The sequence below is a fragment of the Lynx canadensis genome, chromosome E3, assembly GCF_007474595.2.
Source record: "Lynx canadensis isolate LIC74 chromosome E3, mLynCan4.pri.v2, whole genome shotgun sequence".
NCBI classification, from domain to species: Eukaryota; Metazoa; Chordata; class Mammalia; order Carnivora; family Felidae; genus Lynx; species Lynx canadensis.
In genome coordinates this window covers 1,560,928-1,586,985 of record NC_044318.1, presented here as the reverse complement: position 1 = coordinate 1,586,985, position 26,058 = coordinate 1,560,928, and the positions used below count along the sequence as shown (strand labels likewise).

The following is a 26,058-nucleotide window of genomic DNA, read 5'->3' as shown; positions in this document are numbered from 1 at the left end:
AGACCTAGGTCTCCTCCGGGCAGGGAAAGAAGGCCCCTGTCGCTGCTCTGGTGTCTCCCATGCTCCCTCGCACTCACCTCACCACCGCGTCGGAGCCCAACCCCAAGGCCCCTGACCCTGGTCAGTGTCCTCAGTGGCCAGGACATCCAGGAGCACTTCTGTCTTTGTCACCCTTCAGCTGTGTCTGGTGACCGTGCCTGCCTTCTGGAAACTGCTTCCTTGCCCGTGCCGACACCAGCTGTGCACGCGGAGGGTGACGCCCCTGGGCCACAGTGCAGCCCTGCGGTCTGTGGCAGACCCCACCCCGGGGGGGCACGCCCTCAATTCCCCTCGCTCCTGAAGCTCAGAGCCCTGGCATTGGCCTTGGCCTGCCTTGTGCTTGTGTCCCGTGAGCCCTGCATGGTGCCTGGGTCACACAGGCAGTGGACACATTCTCGGGAAATCTCTTCCTGTGCGGGTGTCCCCCCACCTCGCTTGAGAATGCCAGAGGGCTTGCATTCTGCCCATCCTCCATCCTTCCAACACTCATGGCTCACCTTTCCACTTTCATCTTTCTCTCTTACTTTTTATATCTTGGTTCTGTCTGCTCAAAATAAACTTGCTCAGGAAATTTATCAACTTTAAGAAATGCTAAGATTAAGGGCACCTGAGTGACCCTACCTGTTGAGCATCTGACTTCAGCTCAGATCATGATCTCACGGTCTGTGACTTTGAGCCCCATGTCAGGCTCTCTGCTGTCAGTGCAGAGCCCGCTTCAGATCCTCTGTCCCCCTCTCTCTGCCCCTCCCCCCGCCCAAACCAAACATTAAAAAAAAAGAATACGAAGATCTGGAGCACCAGGTTGGCTCAGTCAGCTAAGCGTCTGGCCCTTGATTTTAGCTCAGGTCATGATCTCGCAGTTCATGAGATCAAACTCAGTGTCGGGGTCTTTGTGGACAGTGTGGAGCCTGCTTGGGATTCTCTCTTTCTCCCCTTCCCCCACTCACACACGTGTGTGCTCTCTGTCTCTAAAAATACACTTTATTTTTTAAATGTTTATTTGAGAGAGAGAGCAAGCAAGGGAGGGGCAGAGAGAGAGGGAGACACAGAATCCGAAACAGGCTCCAGGCGCTGTGATGTCAGCGCAGAGCCCGACCTGGGGCTCGAACTCATGAGCCTGATCATGACCTGATCCAAAGTCAGACACCCAACTGACTGAGCCACCCAGGCGCCCCTCCAAATACACTTAAAAAAAAAATTAAGATCTGATCTTTCCCATAAACAGTTTCAAAGCTCCTAGAAATTTTGATCACATCTGAGCTGATATGAAGCGTACCTTGGGAGTGGGCCTTAGAAGCCACATGGGACCCTGTTCCTCCCCTCATTCTTGTGTGTGGCCCTCCCTGTGGGTGCAGCAGGTGTTAGCAGGTGCGGGCAGGCGAGGGCAGGTGTGGGGCGGGCGTTGGCACGTGTGGAAGGGGGGACAGGTGTAGGCAGACGTAAGCAGGCACAGCAGGCGAGTGACGGGCCTGGGCACATGTGGACAGGTGTGGGTCCTCGAGCACAGGCCGCTCACGGGACTCTCCGGGGCAGCCGGCTGGACCTGTTCGGCCGGGGGTGCTGATCACAGCTGACAGCATTGACAGAAGCTTAAAGTCGGACACCTCGGAAAGGCCGTGCAGTCACAGACAACTGCCCTGTTGGGAAGGTGTCCCTCACCACCTGGGGCGGGTGCCCAGGAAGCTCCGTGCCCCGGACCGAGGGGGTGGCTCCCCTGGTTCTCGCTGCGGACTAACCCGGTAACGGCTGTCCCCACCCAGGCACACGGGTATCTGGAGGAGATGCGGAAGAAAGCGCCCTCCGCCAACATGTCCTACTACGTGAGCCAGCAGACCGTGGACGCCGTGCACCGGGGCCTGGGCCTCCCTGTGATGCGCGCCACGTCCGGGCGGGCCCGCCACAACAGCGTCGACGACCGCAGAGAGGCAGACGACGAGGTGCAGGAGGCGGAAGAGGATGGCGAGCCCTGACAGCCACTGCTGCTCCCCCAGAGCCTGCCAGGGTTCATGGCAAGAGCCTGACTTTCTCGTTGAAATGACAGCTGTGTCCGACACCCCAGGGCACCGGCTGTCCTGCTCAGAAGGGGCCTTGAGGTCCCTTTCCTGCCCAGGGACTTGGTTCCTCTTCTCCAGGACCGTCTCCCAAGCATAGTCTGTAAGGCCTAAAAACCTTGTGGAACTCGATGGACTGCAGATATTAGCGTGTTCACCGCGCCTCGTCCCAACACCCAGGCGAGTTCCAGGAGAGCACGTCTCACGGCTCCCGGCAGGACACGCCATCCCTGACCACGGGGCCCGGCGTCCACTGGAACAGAGACATAGGGGTGGCCAGCACGTGTGTGGGGGGGGTGCAGTCCTCTGCACGAGGCAGCCTGGTGGCTCCGTCCACGTGGGCGTGTCCCATCACCAGCCCCCACCGTGAAGGGCTGGCCCCACGACACGTCCGTGCAGGGAGGGGGACCTTGGGGTCTCCCACCCCCAGCTCGTCACCAGCTGCCAGAACCGTGTCCCCCTTCAGAGGGACATCGAGGCACCGCGGACCCTGCCTGAGCAGTCAGTGCCAAGAGGAATGGGTTTGAACACCTCTGGCTCCTTTTTATTCTTCCACTTTGTTGCTTTTTAAAGTCTGCGTTCAGGTGAGGAACAGGCTTGGGGACAGGCTGAGAATCAGCCCATAGGGGCCCCAGCGGCTCCCTCCCTCCTCGGGGACCCCCCCCTCCTGCCATGTTCGGGTGGCCCTGTCTGTGGACGCAGGGCCAGAGGCCCTCCCGCGGGCTGCTGGCGGGGCGGGCCTCCCTCTCCGGTGAGGACTAAGGAGAAGCGAGGGGGAGCAGTCGGTCTCTGAGTTTCTCCAGAAGCAGCAGGGCTTTCACAGCCAGCATCCTGCAGTCCTCGTCCGCGTCCCGGTCAGCCACATCTGCCAAAGACGAAAATAGGGCAGGACATCGGCGGCGCCCACAGCCGGGCAGGCCAGCCCTCATTTCCTCTTAGGGAGTCATCCCACACGAGCCCCCACAGGGCCTGGTGGGGCCTGGCCGTGTGCGGGGGCAGCACCCCACTCTCCCTGGGGCTGGGCGCGCAGCCAGCGGCCGGCGACAGGGAGGCAGCGGGACGGAGCGGACACCATCGTCTCCGCGGGGAGGCCACCGGTCCCGGGAAGCGGGACGCCACACGCCTGTGGCACGGGGCCCGAGGACCCGGAGCCGACCGGACACGCGTGATCGGACAAAGCCCAAGGGCGCTCTGCCAACTAACTGACGCGACAAGAGGGGCCCGGCCTGAACCCCGGGCCCCCGAGCGTGGCGCCACGTCAGAGTGTCTACTCCCGGCCTGGAGCCCCGGGTGGACACCGGTGGGTGGGCAACACAGGTGCCTACGGGCAGGAGGTCACGTGTGCTCCAACAGACTTTTCAAAGAGAACACTGTGGTGAGGGGTGGGAGGGAGGGTGCAGGGAGGTAAGTTTATCCAAGTTAGTTGGCGAGTCTGGTGAGGTAACGTGCCTCCTGCATGGCTCTTGTGACCTTACAGAAGATACAGAATTTTCCAGAACAAACACACCGTCTCCCACATCGGGGCACCTTCTCTTGGGTCCTCCTGCAGGACCTCCCCAAAGTGACTCAAGAACAGCTGAGTCCCCACCCCCCCACCAGGGACCATTTCGTGCACAGACGGGGGGGATGTGACGGTCCTGGGGCCTCTGCACCGCCCCGTGCCCCGATGGCCGCTGCACCAGCCTCCAACCACCCGCCTCGCCCATGCAGCTGGGGGCCTGGCACTCACCCGCCAGCCAGGATCGGGTTTCCAGCAGCTCGTCTGGCAGGTCTGCCAGCAGTCGCTCGGCCGGAACACTGAGGAGGACGGAGGAGACCGCGGACAGCAGGCCCCGGCGCACGTAGCTGCCAAGCCAGGCCGGGACGCTGAGCGCCGACGGAGCCCAGGCCAGGGAGACCCCGCTTCTCCGCGGTACAGCAGACCCACGGGCAAGCAACGCCCGCTCCAGCCGCCCTGCCCCTTCGTGCTTGGGAAGCACCAGGCCGCCCCGCCTCTCGGCCACGCCCACGGGAGTCGCCCCCCCACCTCCTGCTGTCCTGGGAGCCCCGCCTCCACGTCCACGTGGGACCGCTTTCCTCAGCCACACGGCCACTCACGCGTCACTGTGGAAGCGAAGGGTCCACACGAACTCCAGGAGGGCCTTGCCCATGGTCACAGCCACCTGAAACAGCAGAGGCCAGTGGGCAGGGGTCCTGGCACCCAAAGGTGGGTCCCAACAACCCAGCCCCAGGGCCAAGGGGAGGCCCACCGGGAGGACGGCCACCGGCTCCGCCTCCCACTCACCGTGGTGTTCACAGCCAGGTACATCAGGGCCCCCAAGGTGTGGGCCAATCTCCCGAGAACCAGCTGGTCTTCTCCCAAAAGGTCGAAGGTCACCAGCGGTCTACAAGAGCATCAGGTGTGTGTGTGCGGGACGCGTGGTCGGGGCTCTTTCTCCAACCCCTGGGCCACCAAGGGACAGCCAGCGCCCTGGAGGCGCCCCCTCACCGCACGTCCCCGTGTGGCTCCCACAAGCCATGAGGAGAAGGCGTCAGACAGACACAGAGCGCGTGGAGCATCGAGGCTCCACGGCGAGGCTCCGGCCCCGCCCACCGGGAAGCCGCCAGCAACCCGCCATCCGTGACAGACACCGCAGATCCTGACGCCCTCGCTTTGCCATTTAAGCTACGAAGGACCGAAAGCCAGGTGGTGACCTTGCTGCTGCCCAAACCCCGCCACAGACCCCGTCCTGGGAAGCCTCCGGTACTCGAGGGCGTCCAGGCCTCCCGCTCACCTGTCAAAGTGCCGAACGAGTGGGAAGAAGAAGTAGCCGGCCACCGAGCTGAACTGGTTGGCGCCAGCGTCCCGTCCCCGCCTGGCAGAGCCCTGCAAACATGGTGCGCACAGGTGCCGCGTCCCTTCGCTGTCCCGTACGCACCCCCGTCACAGCCCCGGCCCACGCGGACACGGCACATACAGGCCGTTTCTTGCTGACGCAGAATTCCGGGGCTTTTTTCGCACTTGCATATTAAAGCCATGCGGCTCTGATGCCCTAAGGCACGTGTCCCGACACGCAATTTGTACCCAACGCCCTCCCTCCACACAACAGCAGTGTCGGTGCCGCCCCGTCCCCCACCAGGACCTGAGCCCGGGCTGGCTGACCTGCGAGAACCGCCGGGTCTTGTTTCTGATCCGCTCCTCCACGACCGCGCGCCAGGCGGGAGCCACGGCGCTGCCGGGCGGGGGGGCGGGGCCCCGGGGGTCGCACTGGGGGGCCTTGGGCGCGCGGCCAGGCCGAGACAGCTCCTGGGCGGCCAGAGTCAGGACCTAGAGGAGCGGGAGACCCGGGGCAGCGGTCCTTGTTCTAGGGAGGGGCGGCATCTTCTCAAACCCGAGGTAAACTGAGTGCCCGTCGGCGCCATCGGCCGTCACAGGCTGCGCCAGGGAACATTCTGGGGACCGCACGGGAAGTCAGTTCCGGCTACCCCAGGATCGCTTCACTTTGTGGGGGACAGAAGGGAAAGGCGGCCCCGCTCCTGCGCCCGGAGCTCCTGCGGTTCCAGAGCCTCACCGACCTGCTGCCCAGCCGCCTGCACACAGGTGGGCCCCGGAACAGGCCTGCGCCGTCACATGCCTGGAGCCCTGGAACAGGCGGGGCACGGACAGCAGCCTGGTGGCTGCAGGCACCCGGCCGGGCAGTGAGTGCTAAGGGCTGTTCCTCTGAGGGTGACACAGGACACTGAACCGTCAACGTACCAGATGCCCCTGAACTGCAAGCACGGAGGTGGTGACTGTTCAGCGCCGTCTCATGAGACACGCAGCGTCACGCTTGCCGTCTTGACAGCCGTGCGCGCACAGCTCAGCGGCAGCAGGTGCGTGCACATCGTATGGCCGTCGCCACCATCGTTCCAAGACTCCGTCTTCCCAGACGCAGCCCTTTCCCCTGCGACGTGCCCTCCCCGCCGTCTACTTCAGTCTCTCTGATTCTGACGGCCCAGGGACCTCACGCAAGTGGAATCCTACAGGGTCCTCTGGTTCATCCACGTTGTGGCAGGTTACCACGTCCCTCCTCTGCGAGGCCCAAGTAACATCCCGACGTGTGCACAGACCACATTTTGTTTGTCTTAAGATGGGGAACTGTACCGCGTGGGAATTCTGTCCCAATAAAGCTTCTGTCTCAGATGAAGGACACGGCCCCTACTGAATCCTGTGCGCCGCCCAGAAAACACCAGGCAGCTGCCAGTCCCAGCCCCTGGGTCCAGCCACGGGGGACTTGGGGAGGCCTCTGGTCCTGACCGTGGAGCTTTCGGCAGGGCGCTGTGCCAGGCCTGGCCCTCGTGAGGGCAGCTTGGGCGTGACAGGTGGGACGGAGGGCCCCGGGGCACTTACATCCAGAATGTCCATGCGCTGTCGGAGGCTGAAGTTGAGGGCGTAGAACTGCGAGGTCAGGTACTCTGCTACCTGAGCCAGGCACACGAGAGGCCGCTGTGGACGCCACCCAGAGGCGGGGCCCCAACGCAGACACTGACTGGGCGGCGGGACGGGGACTCACCGGGGCCGGGTCTGTGACCACGACGGCCACAAGGGCTCTCTGGCGCAGCCCCTCAAAGCCCTCCACGCTCGTCTTCTCCTCCAGGTGCAGCAGCACCTTGGCCAGCTCCACACTCACCTGTGCGCAGGGGTCGGCGTGCCTCAGGCCCTGCGGCCCTGGGCCCCCGCAGCCCTCCACCTCCCCATCCCTGCCACGGGCCTCCTAGGCAGACACACACCCCTCCCCGACGTCCCTGCCCCACTCACCTCGCGTGCAGCAGCCGGGTTCCTGATGACCAACGCCTCGAGGGCCCGCAGGGCCGCCTCCCAGCGCTCCCAATCCTCGGACGAGGTCAGGGCTGCACAGAACACACACGGGCCTGCACTGGTCCCCAGCCCTGACCTTGCAGAGGCAGAGCCGGCAGCCAGGGTGTGGACCCTGGGCAGAGGCAGCCGAGTCCCGGGACACGCAGGGTTCCTACGGCTCAGCCACCCCAGGGCAGGCGCTTGGAGGGGCCTCCCGCCAGGGAAGAGACCCACCTTCCACGCAGTCCCGAACGTAGGTGGGTGCCTTGCTCTTCTTTAGCTCTTGGTCCCCCGACATGTCATAGGGGACAAGCTCATCGTCACTGGGGAAGCAACAGAGGCCGGCGGGGCCTGCCCGTCACCCGGGAGCAGACAGGCCGTGCTCCTGAGTCCCGGGAATTCACCCCAAGACCTTGCGCCTCAGGAACGGCACACTTTCCTACGGGAGGGCACTCGGAGAGAGGGCGGCCGCGGGGCCGACCCGTGGCCTCCAGACAGCGTGGGCCGTCCACTCCCACGCTCATGCGCGGCTCTGAGGCCAGCGCGGGACTGCTCCCCCACCTCTGTAGTTTCTACCCGAGGCCTCCCCCTACCTGTCCAGGTCAGAGCCTGAGCCTTCCGGCAGGGCCTGGGGGACGCCACCGTCCACGCTCCCTCTGCCGGGGGTCCCTGCAGCCTCTGGAGTGACGACAGGGCTGTGGGGAGCAAAGAAGGAACCCGTCGGGGAGGCCCCACACAAGCTCCTGGCCCCGGAACCCACCTTCCCCAGGGAAATGCTCTCCCGGCCCCCACCCTGCGCTTCTCGGCTTCTGTCTCAGCAACGAGCCCAAGACGACGAGGCAAGGGAGCAGCAGGAAGCGGGCCCGCCCAGCTTGGGGTGGAGACCGGGGGCAGGAAGCCCTCACCTCGCCTCCAAGGGGCTGCCGGCCGCAGGCCAGGGGGCTGCCAGGGCCAGCATCTCACGGCTCAGCTCGTCTTCCTCGTACTGCAACGCACACGGGCTGGAGCGAGTCACGGGGAGCGCCCGCCACCACCCCCCACTTGCCCCACTTGACAAGTGTCCACGTGGCAGTGGGCGGTGCTGGGTGCACGGGCTCAGGAGCCCGCCCTCCTGAGGGGCTGCTCTCCCCCCCACCCCCACCCAGGAGGACGTCCCAGGGGCTCAGCAACGGAGGGGAGGGGACGCCAGAGAGATCGCTTCCAAACACCTCCGGAATCCACCCGGGGCATCTGTTCAGGCACCGCTGAGGGGTCAACACGCAGAAGGTTCGTGGGCCTGGACCCCAGAAGGCAAGGGGATACCAGGGAGGGAAACACAGGGCGCGGCCCTTGCTCACCTGGAACTTCAGGGGTGGCCCCTCAGGGTGGAGCCGGGCGCTGGCCACCTCGGCCACGATCATGCCCAGACGGCGCACAACGGGCAGGCTGCTGTCCAGGCGACTCTTCACCCCCGCCATCAGGCTAGTCAGCAGCTCTGGAAGCACCAAGCCCACACTGAGCACTGGGGGGGGCCAGTAGGGACGGGCGGGGACAGGAGGGGACAGCTCTGCACAGTGAGCACGGGGGGCTGGCAGGGACAGGCAGAGACGGGGTGGGGACAGTGTCGGCGTGGCCCACTCACCGTCTCGGCTGTCCTGGAGCTCCGCATCCCCCAGGAGCGCCAAGCAGATGAGGACGGCCTTGCTAACGTAGCGCTGCTGCGCCAGAGGTGCGTGGCGGACGGCACTGCAGCTGCCCCACGTCTCCAGGAGCCCCTTCAGTGCCTGGCGGGTGGCGCGGCCCGGTTACACAGCCGCAGCGACCTCCGCACCACAGCGCGGGAACGCACGGGCCTCGGTGCCCCCGTGCTTGCCAGCGTCCTCTGTTCCAGGCGGGAACGTTCTCTCTCTCCCACCAAAAGGTGGTCCCAGAACACCCCAGACAGAGGACCAGACCGCGCTTACCTGTACGAGGAGCGGGCGCCGTTGGCTGTCCGTGGCCAGGTACCCCAGCAGGCTCTGCAGCATGGGCGTCTGGGACAGAAGCCAGGCATCCTGTCACTGTCTGTCGGCAGACGCCCGCTGCCCACCTGCCGGGCTAAGACCCGTCTGCCCAGGCTCCCAGAGCACAAACGGCTCTGGGCTGAGGGTCAGCGGGGTTTCCCGGACAACCGAGCTCAGCTGCACCTGCTACGGTCACTTCTCCTGGGCCCCCAGGGTGGCCCTCGGCCCATGCCCTCACCGAGTACTGGTACTGTAGGAACAGAAGTTTCCGGGTCATCACGAACTGGGCCTTCTTATTTTTCATCACCAGGTTGCCCAGCAGCCGTGAGAGGACTTCAGGCCTGTGAGGCACAGTGGGGGGGGGGGGGGGGGGGGCGGGGGGAGAGGGAAAAGCATGAACCCCAGATCTCAACAGGTCCGAGCTGCACCCCTCCCCAGCTCTGTGCTAACCACTGGGAGCCCAGGGCCTGTGCTTCAGCTCGGACTCCGTCCTGATTCGCTCTCCTCCCGGTAACGTGGAAACCTGGGACAGCCCAGTGCCTCCGTGCAAGAGGATGTCCTTTCCCCGCTCTGCCCAAGCGGAGCAGGGGTGGCCAGGCTTATCTGGGAAGGGCCAGAGAACAAAAGCTCTATGTTTACGGGCCATCGGTCTCCGCAGAACTCCTGCAGCCAGAAGCAGCCAGGGGCGTGTGCGTGAGCGAGCGCGGCTGTGGACCCACAAAACGGTTGTAAAAACGCACGGTGGGCTGAGTTTGGCCCAAAGTCCGCAGTTTGCAGACGACTGGTGTAGAGTGGGATCCCTCCCCGCTCCCCTCCATGGGTGAGAGCCCAGCAAACCCTCCAGCCGGTGTGGAAAGACGGGAGGATACAGCCCTTCCTCCCTCGGCCCTTTCACGTTCTACGCAAAGTCGTAAAGATGACAAGGAAAAGAAAAAAGAACGGCAGCAGGAACCAAAAAAACAGAAACAGAAGAGACAAACCCATGCAAACCAACCCACAGCCTCAGGGCAGGAGCGTGACACAGCCCGGAAGACAGAAGCCATCGGCTGGCTCGCGGCCTGAAGCGCTTACAGGGCAGTGTGGACACCTTGTAAAAGCCACAAACCAAGGACTAGCTGGGAGGGACCAGAAGCGCCTGGCAGGGGGTGAGTGCCTTCCTCACATTATTTTGCAAATAAGCACCCGGCAGCAGAGGGGGTGAGACCTCAGACGGTTCAGAGAGAGAACACGGGTCCCTGGACACACACACCCGCGCCCAGAACCGAAGACACAGCCGGCGGGACCCAGCCAGCAGGACCCACGCTCACGCACTCGCGCCAGGGGACGCCGTCTGAAGGCGGGCGCCATCGCACACGCACATGCCTGCGCAGCCCCGGGGGTGGGGGGTAGCGAAAGGGGTCTCCACGGCCACAGCCAGGGGAGGGGCTGGGCTGGGCCGGTCCGCCACGGCCTCACCGCATGAGGTCCGACAAACCAGAGGCTTGGGCGCCGCCGCCCGCCCTCCCGGCTCCTTACCCCGCGGCGACCTCCACCAGTCCCGTCAGCAGCGCCTCCACGGCCCGGTCGGGCACACGCTCCGCCAGGCGCCAGCAGACCCGCTGCCAGAGGCAGCTGCCCTGGGTGAGCGCCGTCAGCCGCGGCACCAGCACGCCCAGCATCTCCTCTGAGGGAAGCACACGGGGGCCCCTGAGCCCGGGGCCGGGGGGCCGGGCGATGGACATCAGCCCACCCGGGGCCAGGCCCAGGCGAGGGAACTGCGCCGTCTTCCCCCTCCCGGGAGGGCCGACGGGAAGCGGGGGGGGGGGGGGGGGGGGGGGAGGGGGGGGGAGACGCCCAGACAGCGCTGCGGACCCCCCGGGACAGGAAACACTCACTCTGCCTCCCGCGGACACAGGCTTTCCCGAGCACCTGCGACAGGAAGGAGACGGAGCAGTCCCAGCCACCTGCGGCAAGAGGGAAAGCGGGATTTTCAAGAAGGGCGACGGTTAGGGCCACGGGACAACACCTGCCCAGGCGGGGACAGACCTCGTTTCCAGACAGGCGTCTGTGCGCCGTAAAAGCACCGTTTTTCTCGATCTGATTCCGACTGGAACCTCAACAGCTGGAAGCCAAGAGTAATCGCAAAAAGCCTCACACGCTCTTGCTCACCTAATCCCCACAATGACCCCACAGAGCGGGGACCGGTGTGGTGGCGCGGGGAGGGGGAGGCACCAAAGGCCACGTGAGGCGGGCGGGCGGGAGGAAACAGGACTCGGGGACAAGGGGAGGATGGCGCCCCAGCCCCACCGGAAGTGGCCACCCTGAGACGGTCACGATGCACTCTGCCACCTGAAGGGAGCGGCTGAGACCCTAAAAGGCGAACTGGACGCAGTCACCCAGCCGAGAAGCGGACGTGGCCCACAGTCGCTCTGGACACGTTCAGGACATGCTGGCGACTCCCCCCAGCACAGAGCAGGCACGGCCTGGCAGGGGCCCCAATGGAACCCGTGGGCTCCCTCCCGATCTACAGTGGCGGAGGCTCCCTCGTGGGGCGGGCACAGGGACCACGTGAGCACACGCGTGAAGGGCCTCTAGTGGCGCCCGAGCGTGGCACCCACTCCACGGCCTTGGCCGGTGGGATGCTGGACGTGCAGGGGTGAGACCCTGAGCTGCCCCGTGGTGGGAGAGCAGACACCAGGGCACCAGGGCCCGTGGAGAGCAGCCCCGTCTGGACGGCTCCACCGGCAGGCCAACCAGGAGCTAAAGGATTCAAGGTCAGCTCCAGCTGCAAGGTCAACAGCCAAGAACGGGTGAAGCTCAGGGTACAGGTCGCTAGCTCCCCACACAGGAGGCAACATCTGACCTGCCAACGGCATCGCCCCGAGAATCCCAAGTCCCCAGAGGCCGTGAGAAGCCGGGGGGGGAGGGAGGAAAGGGACGGTGGCCAGAGAAGCCGGCCGGAAGGACAGCGCGGAGGGGCCCGCACCTCGGAGGGAGTCCACCACCGCCTGCAGCGCCCGCATCATCTCCTCGCCGAGCAGAGGGAAGTAATTCTGGGGGAGGAACGCGTCCAGGTTCTCCCGCTGCAGACGGTTGCCCAGGCAGTCGGGCAAGCCCACCACCTTGGCGAGGAGCGTCTCCTGGAGCAGCGGGGACGCCGGCTCCGTCACCTGGCGACACTGGCCCTCCATCACAGCGGCCATCCTGCCCGCGCTCAGGAACCTGGCCAGGAGCTGTGCCATCTTCATCAGACGGAAGCTCGGGCTGCAGCAAGAGCAGGTGTGACGGTTGGAGCGGCGAGCCCCCCACCCTCGGCGCCCCCCGCCCGGAGGGGGAGCCACGGCCGTCAGTAAACCAGTAGTCCCACGGCGTCATCAGCGCTTAAAAAAACGAGCATTTAAATCCCGCCGCTGGGGCGCCTGGGTGGCTCTTGATTTCCGTTCAGGTCACGATCCCAGCGTTTGTGGGATCGAGCCTCGCGTCAGGCTCCGTGCTGACAGCCTGGGGCCCGCTTGGGATTCTCTCTCTCTCTGCCCCTCCCCTGCTCATGCTCTCTTTGTCTCAAGCTAAATAAACATTAAAGAAAACAAAAGGTCTACATCCCAGTGCCAAATAGCCAGCCAGTGGTGCGGCGTGAGCGCCCGCCGGGCCCCATGGAGTCACCGACGCCACCTCCTCTCCCGCTCCGCGCCACAGGGCGCTTGCCGCTTATCTCCGGAACCGCTCAAACCCAGCTTCGCCACCGCACGAAGGCCGCGTCCCCACAGGCCCGTCCCGTGCTCTGACACCTGAGTCTGGGAACCGCCTTGAGCAAGTCCCCCCCCCCCCCAGGAGTTTGCCGGAGCACCCCGGGGGCCTCACTGCAGAGCTGACAGCCACGAGTGAGGCCAAGGGCCCGCGGACGCTGGCGAGGCCCACCGCCTGCCTAGGTCACCTCAGCCCGGAGCTCACCCGCTGCCGAGGCCACCGGGATGGGGACGCTCCTGCCCCCTCCCTTCACCAACACGGCGAGACCTACTGCTCCAAGAGCCTCTTCGTCGCAAGGGAGGTTAACAAACTGCTTTCGGTGTCCAGGGGCTCTGCTCCTCCCGCACCTTTCAGGACACCAAATTCTCACAGAACCTGCTGGTTCGCAACCCTCCCGGCCATGCCCCTGCCTCAGACGTTACAAGTGCCCCGGAATCGGGCCCCCCCCCCCCCCGACTCACCCGGCGGCACCCTCGATGGACTCCATCAGCACCAGGAAGGCCTGGTCAGCCGGGCCCTCCAGGAAGAAGCTGGCCCACAGCTCCTCCACCTGGCCGTCGGGCAGAAGCCCCAGCCAGCCTGGGCTCAGCCTGCCCACTAGACACCTGAGGAGGGCGGAAAAGTGCACCCTGGCGAACTCCTCCTGCTCCCCGGGAAGGGCTGGGTTCTCCGCGCCGCTGAGATACCGCCTCAGGGACCCCAAGGTGGAGAGGACGCGGCCGCCATCCTCACAAGAGGAAAGGGTGTGAATCGCTTCCCGCACGGTCAGCCGGACTGCAGAGCGCGCTGGGTCCATCCTGGGGCGCAGAGAAGCACATGAGAAGGCCGAGGAGCCCCTGGCATCTGCGCCAGTCACAGCTCACATACGCTCAGACCCTCTGGCCCCTCTCGTTAAGCTTCTGGGGACCCCATCTCTCCTCACCCCTGCTGTCACCCAGCAGCATCCTCCCCTCCGGCATCCGTCACCATTCCTACCAAGAGTCTGTGTCATAGCTGGGGCCTCCATGATGCCCTCTACAGTAGGGTCACTGTGCCCCAGGGCCACAAGTGGGGGTGCTGTTGGCATCTCGTGAGCGGGTGGCAGAGGCCGGGGATGCTGGTTACACAGCCCACGTGTGCAGGACAGCACCCACGACAGAGGGTGATCCAAACCCAAATGCTAACAGTGCTGAGCTTGAGACCCTGGGCTACCTGCGTTGCAGCATTTCTAACTGCCTGACCGTCCGTCTAACAGACTGTCCGTCTGCCAAACCCCCTTCTTTCCCAGAAACCATCCCATCTGTAGGTAGTATTTCGGGTCAGGCGCCCCTGCAGCACTGAGTGCCGTTACGCAGGCACCTGTCCATCACCAGTGACCCAGCCCTAGATAAGCCTGCCTCAGGGGACCAAGGAGGGTCCCCAACAGCCTAGGGCCTCCTCACCCAGCCGGGTCTAAGCGGGCTCCGGTGGCCAGCTAACACGCCAGCGACCCGCCAGTACCACACCCCCCTTCACAGCTGTGCCGGAGCCCACGTCACGGCGCCCAAGTCACGGCGCGGCCAGCAGGGGTCCCCGAAGCGGGGGTGGGGGGGGGCGAGTCTCGGGAGCGCATGGGTCTCCGGGGCGGGAGGGGATCTCGGGGTGGGCGAGGGTCTTAAGGGTAGACGGGGTGTCGGGGCGCGCACGGGCCTGGGGACGGACGGGGGGGGGGGGTCTCAGGGTGGGCCCGGGTCTCGGGGAGCGCACGGGTCTCCGGGGCGGGAGAGTGTCTCGGGGAAGCGCGCACCCGCTCGATCTCGGAGTCTCCAGGGTGTGCTCAAGGCCCGCCCCGCCGCTGCCGCCCCGCGCCGATTCGCCACGGTCGCCGAGGCCCAGTTCCGCAAGCGGTTCGCGGACTAGAGACTGAGAGCGCGGAGCACGAGCTCCCCGCGCGCTGGCAGAGCTGCTGCTGAATTTTTCGAGCCTGCGAGGCCGGTCCCGCGGTCCGATAGCGACGAATCCGCCGCGAGGCTGGGGAAGCCGGAAGAAGCGTGGGCGAGCGGCCGCTTCTGCGCCTGCGCCGGGCGGGGCGGGGCCCTGGTGGGCGGGGGCGAGCGCGCGCGCCTCCGCAGACACCCGCTGAGCGCCGAGCGCGCTCCCGGCCAACTCCGGGGCTCTGAGCCGCGGCCGCCGGCTGAAAGCAGCGAGGGCTCGAATGGGTTCGGGTCCCGATGGGCGGCCCAACAGGGGTGGGCACCGCACGGTTCCGCGCGGGGGCCGCCAGCCCCAGGTGGCCCTGTAAATTGGCCGAAATCCACTTCCTCGGTGGTCACGTTCCAAGGGCTGCCCTCCGTCCTGACGAACGGGCGGTGGGCAGTGCCGTGGGCGATCTGGAAAGACCTCACAGGGGAGGCGCCGCTTCAGCCTCGACTGCCCTTGCGAGGGAGCCCGGGAAGGGTGTATTCATTCAGCATGCACAAATTAAATGCCTACTGCGTACAGCAAGCACTCTTCCAGGACAGAGAATGAAGAAAATAAAGTGCCCGCTCACAAATCAGGGGCACAAGCTGGGGCGCCTGGGTGGCTCCGTCGGTTGAGCGTCGACTTGGGCTCAGGGCATGGTCTCCCGGTCCGTGAGTTCGAGCCCCGCGTCCGGCTTGCTGCTGTCAGCCTGTCAATGCAAAGCCCGCTTTTGGATCCTCTGTCCTCCTCTCTCTGCCCCCACCCTGAGCGCGCGCTCTCTCTCTCTCCTTCAAAAATAAATAAACTTTTTTTTTTCTTAAGTTAAAAACAAATCAGGAGCACAGTGAGATACAGGAGCGATAATGTCCGTCGGCAAAGAGAGATAAGAAAGTTCAAGCAGGCTGAGGAGTCTCCTGTTGGAAGGTTCGCCCTGGGTGCAGGCAGGAGAACGGCCGGTAGGGGGCAGCGGCGGTCGCAGGGTCGCAGGTGCGAGGCTCGTGCTGCGCAGGTATGGGCCTGGCGGTGAGGACGGCTGGCCTGGGATGCTTCTGCAGGAGCGGAGCCGATGGAGTGGGTGTGGGCTGTGACAGGTGCGAGGAGTCCAGGACGATGTCTTCCTGGGACTCGGGGAATTCCTCCCAGTCCGCTTCTGGATGAGAGCCTCACTCTCGGGTTCCTACAGCAACTTCATTCAACTTCCATCCCCGTGTTTTCCCCAAGCCTATGAGGCCCATAGGTGCGCAGAAGATAAACTTAAGCCTATACGTATTTGAAAAATGCCTTTGGGCCAGTTCACATTGGAGCGAGATGAAATTTTTTCTAAATTTTTTAACATTTATTTTTGAGAGAGAAAGAGAGAGAGAGAGCGAGTGGGGGAAGGGCAGGGAGAGAGGGAGACACAGAATCCGAAGCAGGCTGCAGGCTCCGAGCCGTCAGCACAGAGCCAGATGCGGGGCTCAAAGCCACAAACCACCAGATCATGACCTGAGCCGAAGCCGGACGCTTCGCCGACGGAGCCACCCAGGCGCCCCATGAGCGAGATGAACAATTTTAAATGAAACTAACTTGGGGGCGCCTGGGTGGCTCCATGGGTGAAGCGTCCGACCTCGGCTCGGATCATGATCTCACGGTTGGTGACATGGGGCTCTCTGCTGTCAGTGCTTGAGACCCTCGGTCTCCCTCTCTCTCTGCCCCTTCCCCACTCAAACTTACTCTCAAAAATAAATAAACACTGAAAATAATTTTTACTCAGAAATGCTAAAGTGTGCTTGTGTACTTTTGGCAGCCAGCATTCAGTTCTCTGAGGAATGGCTCAGTCTTTCCCACGTGACCAGGTGTTTCCTCTGCGGACACTTTTAGCATCTTCTCCATCCTCCGTGGGGTCCTGACCCTGGAGGAGAGACCTGGCCCCCTCTGGCGTGTGGCCTTGGGGATGGTGGGTGCTTTGGGCTGTGACACCTTCCTGGATTATCTTCCCCACTTCCTTGAGTCTCACTCTCTACACTCGTGTTTTATCGGGTTGACCTCAAAGGCTGTTTTTTTCCCTTTTCTTCCCCATCTCGTCATCTTTCTGCCCTACTTTCTGGGCAATCACTCAAACCTTGTCTTTCAGCTTTGCGGATTTACTTATTTATTTGGAAAATCCTCGTTTTCATTTTCAAGAGCAACTTCTTCCTCTTGATTATTCCTTTTCTCATAAGATCCATTTTTTTTTTTTTTTTTTTTTTTTTTTTTTTTTTTTTTTTTTTTTTTTTGGCCTTGCAGACACAAAGCTTTTCTTCCCTCTCCGGGGGTAGTGATTAAGATGTTTTTGAGCTTTTCCTTGGCTCTTGGCATTGTTCCGCCCGGGGAGATTTCTGTCAGCAGGTCCCAGGGTCCAGTGACCCTTAGCTGAGCCGTCACATGAAACATGAGACAGTGAAGGGCGGGAAGCTCTGTATGTGGACGAGGGGAATTTGTTTTGATAGATGGGGGAAGGGAGGTGCTTTCTGTTGGTAAATGCAAGTTCCCCCAGGCCCGAGGAAGCTCCCGCCCTTGAGTCGCTGGATTCTACTCCTGAGACCAATATTGCCCTGTGTGTTAATTAACTAGAGTGAAATAAAAACAAAAAAATCTAAGAGAATTTTTTTAAAATAGCTCCCACCCTCCTACCACCTACCTGGGGGCAGGTGCCTGGCTTTGGTTGCTGCTTTCTGGAAGCTAGCGGAACCTCAGAGTCCCACAAGCCAATATGTAGACATTTATTTCGATTACTCGCTTTCAGCATTAGCCTTAAAATAAGTGAATTTTGTGTATAATTTCCACTACGATTATTTTTTTTTAACTGGCGATGAAGGAGATTGAAAGTCACCTGACGCAGTGCACCTGCACGCACTTGCACGCCCGCACACGCTTGCACACTGCAGACTTGCACACCTACACGTGCTCACATGCCTGCACACAGCTGCATATCCAGTCTTTCCCCGGGCAATGCTGTCCCATCACAATAGGTTGTGAGCCCCATATGTGACGTTAGGTTTTCTGTTAGCTGTACTAAGACGGTAAAAAGGTCAGGTGAAGATCATTTTAATTTTACATACACAATACAAATATATATATACGTACGTCTTAAAGTAGGCTCCACACTCAACACGGGGCTTGAACTCATCACCCTGAGACCAAGAGCCGCGTGTTCTACTGACTGAGCCAGCCAAGCGCCCCAAGAACATATTTTGTTTAACCCAGTCGATCCAGAATATTACCATTTCTTTTTTTTTTTTTAATTTTTTTTTCAAGGTTTTTTATTTATTTTTGGGACAGAGAGAGACAGAGCATGAACGGGGGAGGGGCAGAGAGAGAGGGAGACACAGAATCGGAAACAGTCTCCAGGCTCTGAGCCACCAGCCCAGAGCCCGACGCGGGGCTCGAACTCACGGACCGCGAGATCGTGACCTGGCTGAAGTCGGACGCTTAACCGACTGCGCCACCCAGGCGCCCCCAGAATATTACCATTTCAATGTCACATGTAACGTACGATGCTTAGTGAGATCTTTCACATTCTTTTTTCGTATGAAGTCCTGTAATCCAGTGTGGGTTTCATTACACCCGTGGTGCAGCGCAATTCCGACCAGTCACATGGCAGGAAAGGGGGGGGTGGTTGTTCCGGGGTCAGACGGCTCGGCTCCAGAGAGCCACCTGACCACATCCCGCGGCAGAGCTGACGTGCAGAGGAGTCGCCAGCTGCAGGAGGTCGAGCAGGCACTGGGGACCGGGCAGCTCTGTGTCCAGATTCATGCGAGTCTCTTCACTGAAGCCTGTGCCGTGTCCCAGCCTCCCCACCATCCCTGGACACCCCTAGCCTCTCAAACCTCCGTGTCACAAGCTGCATGGTGGTTCCCAAAAAGTAGATCCAAGTTCACGAATGCAAGCTTATTCAGAGAAAGAGTCTTGGTGGATGTAATTAAGTTACAGACCTCAAGATCGTAATGGATTATGCAAGTGGGCCCGAATCCAGGGAGCAGTGTAACTTACAAGAGACAGAAGGACAGAGACACGGGGGAGAAGCCCGTGGGAAGACAGAGGAAGAGAGTGGGGTGACGTGGCCACAAGGAGAGCCCAGGGCTGGACCAGGCAGGAGGGTCCTCCCCTGAAGCCTTGGGGAGGAAGGAGAAGGGCCCTGGGACGCTGGTCTCCAGAACTACAAGAGAATAAACTTCCATTGTTTTAAGCTCCCCTGTGGCGATCACTGGTTACACTAGCACGGCCATCGGCCTAAATAAATGGGGCAGGTGGGGACCTCATCCCAGGGCCAGCTGTAGGGACCGAGATGCAGGGAGGAAGCAGGATAAAAGCACGGTCAGTTCAACACGCGGCTGTGCTCAGACATGCATGGCTCCTCTGCCCCCCAGGTGCCCCTTCGATGGCAGCAAAATGACAAAGGTGAAGGAGCCCAGGGCCAGGGGAACACAAGGGACAGAGACAGCAGCAGGAGCAAGGATCCAACTGGCCTGGGAGAGTGATAGGTGGAGGGTGGAGCAGGGGGAGCCCCAGAGGGCCAGAAGTGCGGCAGTGTCCTGGGCAGCAGCCTACGGCCAGTAACCAATGGAGGTCCAAGGTCAAGGTCCTCAAGGCTCCAGGGGGAGGACCCTTCCTGCCTCGTCCGGCCCCTGGCTCTCCTGGTGGCCACGTCACCCCAGTCTCTGCCTCCGTCTTCCCATGGCCTCCCCGCCGTGTATTCGCGTGTTCTGTCTCTTCTAAAGACACCCTGATTCAGCATGGTCTCATCGCCAGACCCTTAATGACACCCGCAAGGGTCTTTTTTCCATACAGACTCCCATTCACAGGCACAAGGCAATTCACAGAGTTAGGACTCAGACCTACCATTTCGGGGACCACCATGCAGCCCGCCACACAACCTACACCCCAAAATAAGTTAAGACGTCTCCCAACCCCGTCCTCTGCCTTATCCAGAGGAGAGAGATGGGCCTCATGGGACTGGCACGCTGGGCCCCACCACAGACCTGGCCCCGGGGGCTCCCTGGCCCTGGCTGGGCCCTGTCCTGTTTCCGCTTCTCTTTGGTGGGAACACGAGTCCGTGCGTCCCTGCTAAAGCCATCACCTCCGTCTGCCTCTGAGCCAGCCAGGCTAGGGCTCTCACCCAGAAGAATTATTTTCCGGAGAAACTGTTTGCCTCTGTTTTTAAGCTCGTGTCCTTGGGACACGTGACCATCTCCCCGGAGCTCGCCGGCTGGCGGACAGATGCTTTGCACGAAGGTGGTGGAGGGAGGAAGCTCGCTCCCGCGCGTCCTCGGGATGGGCGGCCCGCGGACGACCCTGTCTGTCTTCCTTATTTTTGTGCCTGTGTATCTGCATGGGGTTCTGTCTCAGGAAGCCGGCCCTGCAGCGCAAAGAAAACCATTTTTCGAGAGGCTCCGCAGACTAGAAGAGCAGGTAAGGGTGCCCAGTTACGCGGGGCAGTTGGTGGTGTCACAGAAACAGAGTGGGAAGTTGTCGGCGCTCTGGGGACCCAAACGTGGAGTCCTCGGTTCTTCCGTTCAGCCGATGCTATTGTCACCTGTGGTTGGAAGGCAGCACAGAAGGTTACTTAGGCTCTGTTATGAAGATAAGCCAAGTGACCACGGGACCGGGTGGGCGTCGGGCTGGGAGGGGGCACGGGGAGCCCTGGGGGGAGCAGCTGGAGGGGCGCAGGGTCACGGGGGGGCAGGACCCTGAGGGTCACAGGGCCGGGGGATGTGGGGCGGAGGGGGCGTGGGAGCCCGAAGCCCTCGCCCCACCTAGTGCAGCCCGGGGCCCTCGGGTTGGTCACCCACGTCTCTGAGCTCGGCCGCCCCGGGGCCGCGGTAATCGGCCCACCCCTCAGCAGCGGCCTGGGGATCACATCAGTGCGGAGCACGGCCAGGGCTTGGTAGGCGCCCAGACGCATGAGCGGGAAGTCATGTGCCGCGTCCTCCCCGGCCCTCGGCCCTTGTGATGGCTGTGTGTCCTCTCTCTAGTTTCGGAGGCTCCAAGAGGTGACCCTCACACACCTGCGGGGCCTTGCCAGCAACTACAACCTGTCCTACGACATTGACACTCGGTTCCAGAGCCTGGCCCTGGAGACCCAGGCCGTGGCCCTGGCCGTGAACCGGTCACAGGCCGCCGTGCAGGGCGACCTGGGCCGTCTCAAGACCTGGATGCAGAAGTCACAGCGCAGGAGCCGGAAGCTGGACTCCAGGCTGCTGGCCTTGGACTCCGCCCTGAGTGACAGGGACAGGCAGCTGGCCCAGGCGGGGAAGGAGCGGGAGGCACAGGGGGATGGCCTCGCCGGCCTGGGCCTGGCCCTGCGGGCCCTACAGGACACGGTGGCCGGCCTCACGCACCTGGTGCAGAGCCAGGGCGCCAGGCTGGCTGCTCTCGAGGGACGGCTGCAGGTGGCCCGTCCTGGCGCCGTGGCCCCGGGGCCGACTCCGGCCCTGCCCCCGCCCCCGCCGCTGCCCCTGCCCCAGCTGGGGCTGCCAAGCCCAGGCTCCCCGAAGCTGCAGAGGGGTGGGCAGGCACTCAGAGCTCCGCCTGAGCCCGGGGACCCACCTCAGGACTTCGCCGGCCGTCTCCAGGGGACGCGGGAGCCACCAGGCCCAGGCAGCCGGCGGACCCGGCCGCCCGAGAGACCAGGAGAGAGTAAGTACCATGGCCCGCCCTTCCCCCGCTGGTGCCTCCTTGGGCCTCCGGTCCCTTCTGAACAGCCTTCTCCCCAGAGCTGTGCGGAGAGGACACTGGCCTCACAGTCGCACCTGCTGGCAGGAAGGAGGGGGCCGTGCAGGGGATGGTCTGTCTGCGGATTCCCCGCAGCCTGGGCGTTAGGGACAGATGGGCACACAGGACTGGGGCGCCGCCCGGGGTAAACGCCCCTTCATCCCTGAGTCCAGTGGGCCAGCGAGTTAGAGATGTAGGTCCGCAGCCTGCCAATCGGGACCTCGGAGCAGGTACAGCCGCCCCGGGCCCACCCCCTCCCCCATGGACCCTTGGTCAGGCAGACCTGAAGGGCAATGACCCCAAAGATGTTCACGTCCTGATCCCTGGGCCCTGTGGATGCGTCACCTCACACAGCAAGGGGAACTTCCATCTGCGATGACGCATCCTGAGATGGGAGGGGAGCTGGGATTATCCCTTCTAGGGGAGGCAGGAAGGTCAAGATCGGAGAAGGAGGTGTGACCCCAGGGGCAAAGTTTAGACGGATGTACAGGAGGGGCCGTGAGCCACGGAGTGGGGGCATCGCTAGACTGGAAGGGCAGCAAAGGAACCACGGCTGCCCACGCTGTGAGTTGAGTCCGGGGGAGAGACCCGCGTCTGGCTTTTGACCTCCAACCTGCAGACCCGGAAGACACTGAATTTGTGTGGTTTTGAGCCTCTAAGTTGTGGGGCTCCCTTACAGCAGCCCCGGGGGGCTCAGTTCTGCCCAGGTGTGTGACTGCCCCAGCTCCCGGTGTCCCCGGCTGCGAGACAGGCTGGTGGTTCGGCCGCAAGGACCAACAGGGCCGTGCACAGCCACCCTCGCAGTTACCGCCTGAGGCAGGTCGGCCACGGGGGTCTGTGGCCGGTGCCCCACAGCAAGGGCAGTGCCCGCGGTCGTGGGTGCTTCTGCGGCCCCCTGGTGCCCGGGCTGACTCTCCCGTCTGTCCCCAGCCTGCAACGTGGGCCCCGTGCTCGTCTTCCCCAACACCTCCACCCAGAACGTCGCCTTCCTGAGCCCCGGCTTCCCCGCAGGCCTGCGGGCCCTGTCTGTCTGCAGCTGGGTCCGCGTGGCCTCGGGCCACCTGGGCACCCTGCTCTCCTACGCCACCGAGGAGAATGACAACAAGCTCGTGCTGCACGGCAGGGACTCCCTGGTCCCTGGCTCTGTCCACTTCGTGATCGGAGACCCGGCCTTCAGGGAGCTGCCCCTGCAGCCACTGCTGGACGGCCGGTGGCACCACGTGTGTGTCATCTGGACGTCCACGCTGGGCAGGTACCGGCTCCACGTAGACCGCAGGCTAGTGGCCACCGGCTCCCGCTTCAGGGAGGGCTACGAGATCCCTCCAGGGGGGTCGCTTGTGCTGGGCCAGGAGCAAGACAGCGTGGGGGGTGGGTTCGACAGCTCCGAGGCCTTCGTGGGGAGCGTGGCGGGCCTGGCCATATGGGACCGGGCGCTGGTCCCCGGGGAGGTGGCAAGCCTCGCCACGGGGAGGGGGCTCCCTCCGGGCGCTATCCTCACGCTGGACGACGCCCACCGGGTGGGCGGATTCGTGCAGAGGGTGAACTGCAGCTGCCTGGCGCTCTGTCCCTGAGGCTTTGTTCTCGGGCTGGACGGGGACAGCCTGAGCAGCACCAGCCACCCGTCCCCCGGCCCCAGCACCCCCCCCCCCCCGTAGAGGGCCCCCTCCCGGACTGGGGAGGAGACAGGGCAGCGTGGAGGGAGGGGGGGGGCGGGCCACCGGGCAGAGCGGGGCTGTGGGAGGATGGCAGGCAGGGACAGAATGGGCTGTGACACCATGCCAGCTGGGCCCCACCTGCCAGCAGGGAGCGCAGGACTCCAGGGGAGACTCTCTGGGCTGGGGCTGCCGATGGAGAACCCCGTTTTCCTGGAAACAGTGTGGGTGCATTTGAACTACCGTGGGCCTCTCTAAGGCGGCTTATGGAAGAGTCCTTCTGGGCTGTCCTTGCTCCCGTGTCCCTCGTGGAGAGGACCAGGGATCCATTTCCTGCCCCGGGGCTCCACTGCCCTCTGCCGGGTGCCCTGGGGGTTCCCTTAAGGTGCTGTGGTGGCTGGAGAGGCTGCCGGAGCCGTCGGGACGGGGGACCCACAAAGGGAGCAGGCTATTCAGGAACGAACGGCAGCCTCGCCGGACCCTCACCGGAGCGCGTGTCACCAAGTTCACCCGTGTCACGGGCGCAGTCCAAAGATGATCAGCGAGTTTACCGAGCTGGGCAACCGTCACTGCGTTCCACTTTGAGGGGGTTTCCACGGCCCCTCACCCGCAAACCACGCCTGCTCGTGGTCGCTCCCGCCGCCCCAGCCGCCGCGACCACGGAGCGGCTCCCCGTCTCGGCCGACCTGCCTGGACGTCGGACATCTCTCGTGACGGAATCCCACTCCGTGTCCACCTCTGCCGCTGAGCCCCCCGGCCTCGCCCACGAGGCAGCACGTCAGGCACCCGTCCTCTGCTGTGCCCGCCCCCACCAGCTGATGGGCACTGGGGTTGTGTCCAGGCTTCGGCTTCAGCGAATAAAGCTGCTCCGGGCATTGTCACGTGAGTCCCTGTGCAGACACGCGCTCCCATTCCCTCGAGTGGGCACCCGGGAGGAGGTTTTCGGGGCCACATGGTGGGGCGGGGTTTACTGTGTTGACATCGTAGGGTGACGGACATTAACCCCTCCGGGAGTGGAGATGCCCAAACCGAGGAGGAGCCAAACCCAGGCTCACAGAATCAGGAAGGAGTCAGTGTAGACAGAACAGGGCAGTCGCCCCCTCCCCCCCACCCTGCCCCACGTGGGAGAGGTGTGGAATCACTGAGTTTGGAAACGGGCTGGGTTCTCAGCACTCCCCCTGTTGAGTTTTATTTATTCTTTAAAGATTTTATTTAAACAAATTTTTTTCATTTACGTTTATTTATTAGTCAGAGACAGAGCGTGAGTGGGGGAGGGGCAGAGAGAGAAGGAGACACAGAATCCGAAGCAGCTCCAGGCTCTGAGCTGTCAGCACAGAGCCCGACACGGGGCTGGAACTCACGGACCGCGAGATCGTGACCTGAGCCGGAGTCGGACGCTCAACTGACTGAGCCACCCAGGCGCCCCTAAAGATTTTATTTTTAAGTAATGTCCACACCCAACATGGGGCTCAAACTCACAACCCTGAGGTCAAGAGTTGCACACTCTACCGACTGAGCCACCCAGGCATCCTGAGAACTGCCCCACTTTAAAAGTGAGAAGGGGCTCCTGGTGGCTCAGCGGTTAAGCATCCAACTTCGGCTCAGGTTGTGTGATCCGTTCGTGAGTTCGAGCCCGGCATCGGGCTCTGAGCGGGAGCCTGCTTCGGATTGTGTCTCCCTCTCTCTCTCTGCCCCTCCCCCACTCTCACTCTGTCTCTGTCTCTCTTTCTCAAAAATGAACAAACATTAACGAAATTTAAATAAAAATGAGAAAGCAAACTGGAGAGGCCCCCAAGCCCGCACCAGCCCAGCCTCAAGGGACCCTGGTTTCAGCCCTGCAGCTGCCCCGGGGAACAGGTGACTCCCTCGCTCTCTGCAGAGCTGTGGCCCCAGCAATCTGGGGCCTTCCGCTCAGACTCAGCCAGGCACCTCCCCCTACGCCACCTGTCCATGAGTCAGGGTCTGAGGAGGGGTTCTGGAACTGAACCCCCCCCCCCCACCGGGTGGCCACGTGAATGCCCCCTGAATCACTGGGCTCTGCTTCCTCTGGAACTTCCCCAGGGCACCACACCTTCAGGGAGAGCTGCGCCTTCTCTTTCTTCCCAGGCGCCTCGGGCTCTTTCTGGAGCTCTTGCTCTGTCCCACTGTGCCGTTAAGGAAGGAGAGAGAACATCTTTCTTTAGGGAAGACTGGTAATCTGAGCAGTATTTCTTCAGAGACAGCTGGGCCCCCTGCATAAAAAGACCGCTCAGGATGTTACTTCTGAGTGTCCCCCCCCCTTGGGTGCTTCTAACACCCCGGGGTCCAGGTAGCTCACAGCAGCACCCCTACAAGTCCATAAACCCTAAACCACAGGGATTTGGCAAAGACAACATCGCCGTGGGCTCTCACATCCACATTCAGGAAACTTCGTGGGAGAGGGGATCCCAAGAGGGCACAGCGGCCTGGGGAAGGGCTTGCAGTCAGGGCTGACCCAGCGGCAGGGGCCGGGGGGGGGGTTCTGGTAAGTGAGTATTTGAGACAAGGGAAGCCATCCAGGGTTTGGAGCAAGGCAGTCTGAATGGGGCCATCCCCATGGGGCCAGTGACAAAGTCCCTTGTGCATTTTGAAGCATGATCTGTCGAATCCCAGCTGTGACCTGAGTCTGCCGTGTTTCTGGGTAAAGAGGACAAGACGACCCAGGTGTCCTCCTTATGTTGCGGGGGCCAGGGCCTGATAGGAAGCTGGGGCTGGTTTCTCTCTTCCCCACCTGGCCATCTATCCTCTGCAAGGGCCACTGGTCCCGCAGAAGCACAAGTCCAGGCCCTTCGTCTGACAGTGTTGGCCTTTAGGACCAGCCTGGCCCTGCTTGGCGACAGGGATGCCCCCCACCTCCAGCAGGATCCCTTCATCCCCCATCGGTTCTCACCTCCCTATCACTCAGCTCAGCACTTCTGCTGGCCTGGACCCCATCATCCACTCCACTCGGTCAAATGCACCCAGCCCAACCCTGCCTGCTCCTCTGGGCCGGTGTGTGCCAGCCTCCGTGCGCTGGGCCACAAACTGGAGGCCACCATGCCGCTCTTGTCCACCACCAGAAAGGGCAAAGCCCTAAGACGCTAATGACAAAACACCTCTTTCGAAAGAATGTTATTCTTAGA

General features: G+C 62.8%; 3 protein-coding genes across 6 annotated transcripts in view; 2 read left to right on the top strand and 1 right to left on the bottom strand.

The window, feature by feature from the left end:
* Nucleotides 1-2,222, top strand: part of IFT140 (intraflagellar transport 140) — a 75,448-nt gene extending 73,226 nt beyond the window's left edge. For both annotated transcript variants that reach the window (XM_030301613.1, XM_030301614.1), the window contains exon 31: nt 1,800-2,222. In XM_030301613.1, the coding sequence (XP_030157473.1) occupies nt 1,800-2,009 (210 nt within the window). In that variant the 3' untranslated portion in view covers nt 2,010-2,222. The remainder of the gene's footprint in view (nt 1-1,799) is intronic.
* Nucleotides 2,223-2,585: 363 nt separating this feature from the next.
* Nucleotides 2,586-14,616, bottom strand: TELO2 (telomere maintenance 2). Of its 3 annotated transcripts, XM_030301621.1 has the most exons (21): nt 14,380-14,616; nt 13,076-13,411; nt 11,854-12,131; nt 10,763-10,831; nt 10,404-10,551; nt 9,127-9,229; nt 8,850-8,918; nt 8,528-8,669; nt 8,244-8,380; nt 7,812-7,891; nt 7,500-7,601; nt 7,141-7,229; nt 6,868-6,959; nt 6,623-6,739; nt 6,460-6,531; nt 5,233-5,397; nt 4,865-4,956; nt 4,375-4,474; nt 4,188-4,252; nt 3,820-3,935; nt 2,586-2,955 (listed from the first exon to the last, which is right to left on the bottom strand). In XM_030301621.1, exons 2-21 carry the CDS (start codon nt 13,408-13,410, stop codon nt 2,849-2,851), a joined length of 2,478 nt encoding a protein of 825 aa, XP_030157481.1. In that variant the 5' UTR covers nt 13,411; nt 14,380-14,616; the 3' UTR covers nt 2,586-2,848. The 3 variants fall into 3 exon arrangements, with proteins under 3 accessions (XP_030157481.1, XP_030157480.1, XP_030157482.1); XM_030301620.1 differs by lacking the exon at nt 14,380-14,616 and adding an exon at nt 13,590-14,134 and having other exon boundaries at nt 2,864-3,935; XM_030301622.1 differs by lacking the exon at nt 14,380-14,616 and adding an exon at nt 12,819-12,961 and having other exon boundaries at nt 2,864-3,935; nt 13,076-13,167.
* Nucleotides 14,617-19,786: 5,170 nt separating this feature from the next.
* PTX4 (pentraxin 4) lies at nt 19,787-22,857 on the top strand. Its single transcript, XM_030301635.1, has 3 exons — nt 19,787-19,964; nt 20,528-21,191; nt 22,197-22,857. Exons 1-3 carry the CDS (start codon nt 19,827-19,829, stop codon nt 22,835-22,837), a joined length of 1,443 nt encoding a protein of 480 aa, XP_030157495.1. The 5' UTR covers nt 19,787-19,826; the 3' UTR covers nt 22,838-22,857.
* The last annotated feature ends 3,201 nt before the right edge of the window (nt 22,858-26,058 follow it).